Source organism: Salminus brasiliensis, chromosome 3, assembly GCF_030463535.1.
Source record: "Salminus brasiliensis chromosome 3, fSalBra1.hap2, whole genome shotgun sequence".
NCBI lineage: Eukaryota > Metazoa > Chordata > Actinopteri > Characiformes > Bryconidae > Salminus > Salminus brasiliensis.
Window position 1 is genome coordinate 26,712,111 of NC_132880.1, and position 9,831 is coordinate 26,721,941.

Genomic DNA, 9,831 nt, shown 5'->3' on the forward strand with positions numbered 1-9,831 from the left:
AATGCCCTTGCTGATGGAAGGAGGTTTGCACTCAAAATCTCACAATACATGGCCCCATTCATTCTTTCATGTACACAGACCAGTCGTCCTAATCCCTTTGCAGAGAAACAGCCCCAAAGCATGATGTTGCCACCCCCATGCTTCACAGTTGGTATGGTGTTCTTTGGATGCAACTCAGCATTCACTCTCCTCCAAACATGAGTTGTGTCCTTTGACAGCTCTTTGGTCTTCACCATAGTGGAGTTTGGAGTGTGACTGTTTGAGGTTGTGGGCAGGTGTCTTTTATACTGTTAACCAGTTCAAACAGGTGCCATTAATACAGGTAATGGGTGGAGGACAGAGAAGCCTCTTAAAGAAGAAGTTACAGGTCTGTGACAGCCAGATATCTTGCTTGTTTGTAGGTGACCAAATACTTATTTTCCACCATTATTTGCAAATAAATTATTTAAAAATCAGACAATGTGATTTTCTGAAATTTTTTTCTCATTTTGTCTCTCATAGTTGAGGTCTACCTATGATGTCAATTACAGGCCACCTCATTTTTTTAAGTGGGAGGACTTGCACAATTGGTGACTGACTAAATACTTTCCCCACTGTATATGCATGCAAATGTCCCCAACTTATAATTTAGTAGTTATGAACTCAATTCAATTCAGTGTCACTTCATGTTTCTGGTGTTTTGATTCTTAACTAGTTTTACGGTAAACAACAAAACAACAAAGTTAAAAACCAACCAAGAAACCTTTTTTAAGGAAATAAAGAAACATGTGAGAATAAATGGGTACACTGGATTTTATTATTTGATTTTATTAAATATCTTATATCTTATATATAATATCTTAATATTGTTTTAAACAGGCATGAGTTACTATATCTTACTTCTATATTAAGCTTGTTGCATTGGTACATTGAAACTTTTCAAGAATAATTTGTTCACTTTTTTCAGGAAAAAAAGGTCAGGTTGATAGTTTGACATGGCTTTTTAAAATTTACCCACAATTGTAGATTACATCGATACTGTACATTTCTCTGCGTTTTTCCATCCTTTCTTTCATTTTGCTGTCAAAGTGTTTCCTCATTTCTGTCTTAATGTGTTCTCTTTCAATAACATCTCCATTCATTGTGGTACTAATTTTGACCTCTTTCTCTTTTGTAAGGAGGTTACTGATAGCCTCTGTTTCAGCACAGTTCCCAGGGTTATTTCGAATATCTGTGTGATTGGGCAGAGAGTAAAGCTCATGGCATCGCATACAAGGATCTTTCAGCTTCAGATTGATTTCAGCTTCAGCTTGGCTCTTTAGACCATAGGCCTTACACTGAACTGAACTGGGCAGTTTCATGGTACCATGTGGAAACCGAGGTTCAGTTCTGTCCTGAGGAAACACATCCAAAACAGCGGAGGAAACATAGGGATGCCAAACATGAAAGCAGGACACAGAAGTCATGATCTCTCTCACTAGGTCATCTGAACAGGACAGAGACGCTCCATAGTATCTCCTACCAGACACCTGACAGATACATATGACTGATGAAATCAAGGCATAATCATTTTTTTTCCTCTGACAGTTCTGTAATGTTTCAGACAGTTTAGACTTTACTTTTTCATTTTTGTCATTTTCATCTTCAGAGACACAACTCACAACCTGGAAAAAAGACAACAAATGCACAATGTGTTGAGAAAACATAAACAAGACACTAAAAAAAATATTGCATTTATTAGTAAAGCTGTACATAAGCTTCTATTTTTTCCTGCTTTCAATGATTTCACTAACCAGTTCGAGGAAGTAGGAGAAAGGTGTTCGTACAGCCACTTCTGTTGTGTATCTGCCAAAGGGCCCGGGGTACAAATCTTTGATTTTATCATATATTTCATCATCAGGAAAGATGGCACGTGGTAGATACCGGGAGAGATGAATGTTCCCTAAGAACAAGATACTATGAAGCATCTTAGAAAAGAAAAAACAAGCATGAAACAGACTGAATCAACAAGACATACATATGTGCTACTTTTTTGTGATGGTATTAAACTAGTTGAATATTCCATGCTTGTGTGGCTTATAATATAAAAACAGTATTTCGTTCAGCAGATCTATATAATGTTTGCAAGGCAATTCAAAAAGAAAAATAATATATATATATATATATAAATCTGTAAAGAACTACAGAAGTATTTTTGATTTAGGTTATGAGTAGAATAGTAGTTTTTATAAAACCAGGTATGTAAACATCGACATGCTAATCAGTGATGACAATGCCCGTTCATGATCATGCTTTTGTAATAAATAATTGTGGCAGTGTTCAGTTCCACACCTTTTTCAACAGATCAGGATCGAATCTATAAGCTGCATCAAGCTCTACTGCTGCTGCATCAAGCTCTACTGCTTTGCTGAAGATGAGGAAAGCATTTGTTGCAAAAGCAGTTCTCCTCAGCAAATTCACAGCCCTGTTAAAAACACAAATTGTTAAGGTAGAAAAAAGAAGAGAACTAACTACTCTCACCCATTCCAACATAACTGCTTCATATGTAACAGCAAAAAGAGGTGAAAACAGATGCCATGCTTTAAGCCAGTAAAATGTCTCCTGTAATTAAATCAAACATGGGGCTTACCTGTCTCCTTTCGTCGGTCTTCTTTGCCCCTGCTGAATTATATTTCAACAAGTTAACATATGTATTATCCAGTGGCAACACAAGTATCAACCAACACTGAGAGCAATGTTACCTCAGCCATCTCAGAAGCAGACATCTGTGTGCAGTGGCTACTCTGTGATGCGGTGCATTTTATGTTGACTGGGGCTTGTTGTAAAAGGAGTGGCCTCCTCTGTTTCTAGTTTCTCTTTCTCTTTTAAAGTTACAGGAAAGCATCAGAAAACCTTACACACTGGCTGTTTAAACCAGTGAACAAGAAGCTAACTGGACCTGCATGAAAGAGGGATCACTGAGCACAGCACCCACAGAACATTTTCTGAATTGGGGGTCCAGCACTTCACTTCTTCTTTGACAGCTGAGTTTGTATATGTTTCACATGTGTTCCCCTTTTATACGCACACTGGCTTAGCAGTTTTCATTAACAGTACACCTGTACTCGTCTGTGTTGTATTTATTTGGTCTTTTTGGAATGCAGCTGCTTTATGTTAAAACTCACACGTCAAGTCATCCAGTCTTTTGATCCACCCTCCACCCTCTTTATAGCCAAGATATACCTTGACCATCAGTGGCTCAACGTGTACCTCAGGGAGCAACTTTGTGGCCTCTGCTTTTTACTACATGTTTTATTAGCAGGAATGTGACAAATGGAAACATTCATTATTATTCTGATGATACCAGAAACCAGTTAGTTTCTGTTCTAAACTCATTCAACACCAAAACTTTAAAAGAGCTTTTTAATATTGTACAGAATATTGTATGTAATATTGTAACAGAAATGTTGTTAAACTTTGAACTGTGATTTATAACCTTGACATTTTCACCTGTACCCTTACAGGGAAAATGGTTGCATATAAATATCTCTGTAAATTAAATTCCTTTCACATTTCAGCATCATATTCTGCATTCTGTTAAACTTTTTTATGGGGATGTCATTTACGTGCATATAACTATGTGTTAATTGTGCTTATTAGTAATCATGGTGATTTATAGCTCATTTTTGAGTTATTACCCACCTCTATGCTCCCAAAATTTCTATTCTCCCAAAATGAAGATTCTTACACTACACATCCTGTACAAATAATACTGTTTAGTTGATGTTTAATTACTACAGAAAGACTTAATTAGCTAATTAACTTAAATAGCTTGTGTCACTGACTTAATAAAGATATTCTTCTAAGAGTGGAAGTGAACAAAGCAATTTGTCAGAGTTTTGAATGATTTACCACAAGGAATCTGGTCTTTGAAATGATACACCATGTGAACTGTGTTAAATATGATCAGAGACATGAACCAACATTGTCAAAAAGCTTAATTTTAATTTGAGGTTGACTTTAATGCACCAGTAAGCATATGCAGTAAGCATATTGTGCTAACCTTTAGGTTTATTTATTGGTGCTAGTTACACCTAAAAACACCTTCTGAACATACAAGACTCATTTGGTATATATTATTTCAGCGTGTGTCATTTATTAATAAAGGTTATTAGATATTATCAAATACAAATACATATATATATATGACTTTTCCATGAACCATGCAGCTATAGTAAGAATTACCACCACATCATTTTAGCATTATGGTTTCCTAAAACAGTTAAAGCATGGCAGTTTGTTTACAGTTAGCAACATACTGCCCTGCAAACTTTAGTTACAACCTCAGGGTTACATATCTAGTTGTACTAAGCAAAGATTTAATGAGCATCAAAACTAGACTAGGGTTTCAGCCAAAATCTACAGGGTACAGATCAGAGTTGCATCTGCAAGAAATATTTAGCTGGAAATAGAATAGAAATAAGGAAAGAAAATACAATAGTGCATACAATGTTTTCATTTTAAAAAGGTTATTAACAATTTAAGTTCTGTGCCGCTGCTGTTTCATCTCGAAAAGGTAAAAAAAAGGTAAAAAAAAGGAATAAAATAAAAACATAATGGAATATTTTTGCTTTATGTATTATTTTGCTTTGCTTTATGTATTATGTATTGATAAATAAAAAACAACCCTTCACAATGTGCAAGCAGTTATGGGTACTGGTAAATTCCTTTCCATTCCTGCAGGCTGTGGCTGTAGGAAAACATTCAAACAAAAGCAATAATTAATCATTTAAATAAGGAAATTTCTTAAGTTGGCAATGTGATTTCTTTATTTTGACAGTCAGTAACATTGTTTTCTTCATGTTGCATTTACCTCTCCTTGCTGTCTCCGTTTAATGATCTCCAGGTTCTTCAAGAAGGTAGGCTTTATGGATTTAAGCATATCCTGGTGTTCTTTATGCTTCTCCATCACTTCCTTTGATTTTTTCACCTGATCCCACTCATCATCTTTCTAAGGATTATAGCATTGCAGCGTTAAAACTGCCCAAATAACTAGACTATGGGGATACAATTATTATACTTATTATATTATTATAATTATTATAACAATATGGTTGGACAATCTTAGATCTCTAAATAATTTACCAAACTGAACTACTTCAGTTAGACGTTAGGCTGGAACCCTGACCATAACTCGTAATTTTAACTTATTTTTAGTTAATGGTTTGTTAATATCTGCATTCCATCAATATCAGACCATCAAGAAGAAGCATGGTGTAATTTATCATAATTTCTGTCTTAGGTAAGCTGAGATCATTCTCACCATGTCCTCAAAGCTCTGGCCACGGTAGTAGTACTTGCTGCCTGGAAAATGGACCCCAAATTCGAACAGCTCTTTCAGGCTGCTGGCAACCAGATGCAGCCGATCATCTTCATAGGCAAACACATTCCCGTCCTCACACGCCATAAGAACCAGCTCAGCACTGTCTGCGCTACATGGAAAGTTCTCCAAAACCCCAATTACTTCCATTTTCATGTAATCTGGAAGATAGAACTGCTCCCACTCCTCTAAGAGATCAAGTTTCTTTCGGTATGAGGTGTCTTTGAGGGATCCCACCCTGAATTTGTATTTTTCCACCTTTTTTAATTTCATCTGAGCCCGGGAATGTTTGCTTACAACACTTCTGATCTTCTCCAGATACGTCTCAGGTTCATCTAATCCAAGAAATGGTAATATCAATGACGTCAATCAATGACAAATTCCAGTTACATAGTATTTCAATGTCACGAAGCACCCTGACTTCCCTGTGGAAGGATCTGTACACCTTACCTTTCATCAGATTAGGAAGAAGAAAATCCCTCGTGATTTGGTCCTGCTTACTAGGTGATGAAAATCAAAAGACAACATCAGGACATATTGTGCAGCTGGACTCTACTGTTGTACTGAACACAACTGATCTTACCTCATGACAGATCCTGTCCAAGACAACCTTCCTGAAGAAACACATAGAGCAGGTATTTATATTAACATATATTTGTGCTATAAAAAAACATATAAAACAATTTTAACCCCTTCGTTAATAACCTTAGCTTCACCTCTGCTACAGGTCCTGGTTAGAGGTTTAAAGTGCTGCTCACGGTTTGTGTTGTAAAGCTGGAGGAACAGCGGCGCTCGTGACCGGGACAGAATGCTCCCCTGTCCTCTAAACTGTGGACGACAGACTGCGGCAGGCGCTCACCTCCACCCACCTACTCACACAACGCAGAGACTGGGCGGAGCTCGGCAGCAGGCTCGTGTCTCCTTTTCGAATCTCCTCAATAGTTTACATCCCTAAACGGTGTCATTACTCAGTTTAAAGCACCAGAAGTGTGGAAAACAGCCTAAAAACACAGCATCAGCTCCTCACTTTCATTTTCGGTTTGGTTTTGACTCTGTAGCGGCGCTTCTTCTTCTTCTTCTGAAGATAAACAAGCGATGAACAAGGTTGAAGTAGGGAAGCTGCGCCCCCCAGCGACTAAACATATATGACAGCTCTCAACACACATAACAACACTGCCATCTATTGTCTAATCCATGGCCTCTAACCATTGGACTGCACATATTGTATGGACAAAAGTATTGGGACATCTGTTCATTCACTTTACTTTCTTTCAATGGTCCAGGGGAGGCTTTCTACTAGATTTCGGCAGCATTGCTGTGAGGATTTGATTGCATTCAAGGGATGTTGGATAGAAGGTAAAGGTAAAGGTGCACGGAATTGTCACTGTACAGCAAAATGTGTCCTCCGCATTTAACCCATCTGGTAGTGAACACACACACACACACCTGTGTGATTAGAGGCAGTGAGTACACACATACAGTGGGCAGCCAACTCCAGCACCTGGGGAGCAGAGAGGGTGAAGGGCCTTGCTCAAGGACCCAATAGTGGCAGCTTGCCAAGCCCTGGAATCGAACCCACAACCCTCTAATTGATATCCCAGCGCTCAAACCGCTGAGCCACCACTGGATAATCACTGGATAATCACTACCCTACCTTGTCCTAAACTCATCCTAAAAGTATTGGCTGGAGCACCATCGTTTCAGAGAACACAGTTCAGGGGGGGGTGTTATACCCTTCTAGCCAACACCTAAGAATGGTGCCAATTGGTTCAGAACATTTTACTTGCTCATATAAGATGTTAAACAAAAGGAAACATCATCCATTTTGTAGTTATAGTTATTATAACTATAAAATTATATAATTAACCACACTTTTAAAATTGTAGGGAAAAAAACTCCTTTGATGGAAACAGGGTCTGTGTACTTAAGACGTATAAATATTTGTGTGCAAAATGATTATTTTGATAGGTTGTGAATACAAACAATGCTATGTGAAAATGCATGGTGCTCCACTTCCAAATGTAATGTGAGCAATGACTTTTGTAGCACTGTTTACCAGAAGAGGACACTGTTGCCCAAATAAGTAATAACTGAATGGATCACATTATGTAACTACAAAACATGTGACAATTATGGGATATATATATATATAACAAAGAAGTTACCAGCTGTAGTCAAGCATAATCAAAAAAAGGAAGTTAAGATTCCTTGGCCACGGCAAGTTAAAAGATACTTTGGGACTTTTGTCACTGGAGAAATACCCCAGGTGTATGTATATTTATGACACTGACTGTATCGCTGTTACCCTGTATTTTATCCCACATCCCAGAATATATTCTGCCCCCCACCCCCCAAAAAAAACAGTTTTTAGAAATCACTGATGGCCCAATATTGTCACGCCATGACGGCTGCGTATATAAATGCACTGCATCTATAAAATGGCCTCTTTGATGTGGTTTATGGATAACAGATGAATTATGGCTTCAGTAAGTTACCTTGCATTTGCTAGCTTCATTAGCCTTGCAGTTGCAGTACTAGACTAAAGAACAAACCTATAACATAATTATTATTACGAGATGCAGATCACGTCGTCGTCCAGATTAAACAACACAGCAAATATGAAAATAAACCATGACCGGTCTAACAGGTTCACGCCCTGCACTGGAAAACAGGCCAATGGCAGCAGACGCAGATACCAAAACCATAACCCTGTGAGCAGTAACCACTGAGCCAGCATTGCCACAGGGCTCATGTGACTAAGCTGACAAAAATGTTTATGAATATTTATGAATTTTAATGTCAAAACATTGATCTTAAGCTTAGTAGTTTGAGGACACTGCAGTCGTGTGAGGTATTCAAAAACAAACATCACTTACACAGAAAAGAAACATGCAGATAAAATATTTCTCCACATGAAAGTGAACTTTTCATTTAAAATCTATAAATGGCAAAAAAGACAATCCATGTTATTTTTTTTACACCAAGGACAGTTATTTCAGCACTCAGTACATGATATAGCCATGACAACATTATAAAAGTAACATAATATATACGGTGCATACAGTGCATAATGTTTCAAAGAAACACCTTTGTATTTGCCTCTGTACTCAACAGTTGCACATTTCAAGGTATCACAAGGTTTGGCCCATAGTGCTTCACTGGTGTTTGTGATTTGTGCTTTCCACATCTAGTCTTGATTCTTGGCTTTTGGCTGTTTCTAGGCTTCTGCTGTATCCCAACATGAAGGCCAGAGTTGTGCCAATGAAAGTCAAGGTAACCATTTCAGGTGGAGAAATAAGAGGAGAAAAAGAGATGTCAGCCAAACCTTCCATTCCCCAAAATCAACAGTCTGGAACATTATTAATAAGAAAGCGGTGAACTGGTGAACTTAGTGGTCATCAAGGTACTGGTAGGCCTCATGAGCCCACAACACAACAATATGCATAAGCGTAAGTAATCAGACTTACTTAATTTATAGACTTAATTTATTTATTTTAAATTATTTAATTTAAATAAACAGTTTTATATATTTTTTAGTACATTCACTTCATTTGATTTTCATTTCAAGATTGTCCTGCCTGCCCCTGTTCTGTCAAGCCTGCTTCTCTTTTGTGTCACTTGTGTGCTCTGTTCATTTCTTGTCTATACTAGCCCCTCCTGTTCATTAGTGTTCCCACCTGTGCCGCCTCTGTATCCACGCCCCCTTGTTTGACCCAGGTGCCCCTTGTTAGTCTCTGTAGGAGTACCCCTTTGTTTGAGCATTCCCTCGTCTGTTCTTGTACGTGATCATGTTGGTTTGTGGTCTTGGCAATTGTTCCAGCTTGGCCTGTTTTGTTTTGTTTTGTTTTCTTTGTTTTCTTTGTTAGTTTCAGAGCCTGTTTTGTTTCCTAGGATGTCTCATTTTGAGTTCTGTTTGTTCGGCTTTGTTTTCCTTTTAATAAAAGCTTGCATTACATTTGCCTCTATCTCCAAGCTCTGCACACTGTGACAAAAAATGATGTTTCAAGGATACACCTAATAAAGTCAGTATTTAGATGTTTTTCAACATTCATCATAATCACATAACATGAAGATGTTATTAACAATATTATACATGGAAATACATTGATGAAACATTCAACTGAAGAAATACAATAAATACAGTCACTGCAGTAGTTGGATTTAACCCTCATTTTTTTAGTCTTCATCAGGTAGTTTCATGACACCATAGAGGTCTGACACACCCAAAGCACAGGCACAGGCACATTCAGCAACAGGTTTATTATGAGGAAATGAAACAGAGAAACCATCTCCCACCTAGTTATAGAATGCAGTCAGGCTGCTAACACTGACAATTCCAGTGGTGTATGTACATTTCTTGGGTGAGGACACACTGCTCATACTACCTGATGTTCAACTGACTGACTTGTCTACACATGTGCAAATATACAGTGTATATAATGACAAGAAAGAGTACAGAGGGTAAGAGGGGTCTGAGAGCTAAATACCCCTGC

General features: G+C 37.8%; 1 protein-coding gene and 1 long non-coding RNA gene across 2 annotated transcripts; both read right to left on the reverse strand.

The window, feature by feature from the left end:
* Positions 1 to 863: 863 nt before the first annotated feature.
* Positions 864 to 2,435, reverse strand: LOC140551318 (uncharacterized). Its single transcript, XR_011979241.1, has 3 exons — positions 2,311 to 2,435; positions 1,773 to 1,946; positions 864 to 1,643 (listed from the first exon to the last, which is right to left on the reverse strand). It is a non-coding gene; the product is annotated as an uncharacterized lncRNA (long non-coding RNA).
* A 1,503-nt stretch (positions 2,436 to 3,938) lies between these two features.
* LOC140551321 (uncharacterized) lies at positions 3,939 to 6,190 on the reverse strand. Its single transcript, XM_072674722.1, has 6 exons — positions 6,097 to 6,190; positions 5,922 to 5,952; positions 5,789 to 5,838; positions 5,282 to 5,673; positions 4,832 to 4,969; positions 3,939 to 4,708 (listed from the first exon to the last, which is right to left on the reverse strand). The coding sequence occupies exons 2-6, from the start codon at positions 5,924 to 5,926 to the stop codon at positions 4,649 to 4,651; spliced, it is 645 nt and encodes a 214-aa protein (XP_072530823.1). The 5' UTR covers positions 5,927 to 5,952; positions 6,097 to 6,190; the 3' UTR covers positions 3,939 to 4,648.
* Positions 6,191 to 9,831: the final 3,641 nt, after the last annotated feature.

What these genes read in the sequence shown, in the direction of transcription:
- LOC140551321 (XM_072674722.1), bottom strand. An exon ending in TCTTCCTAATCTGATGAAAG is followed by an intron (nt 5,674 to 5,788) that starts GTAAGGTGTACA and finishes TTCTTGGATTAG; the next exon opens with ATGAACCTGAGACGTATCTG. An exon ending in AACGGAGACAGCAAGGAGAG is followed by an intron (nt 4,709 to 4,831) that starts GTAAATGCAACA and finishes GTTTTCCTACAG; the next exon opens with CCACAGCCTGCAGGAATGGA.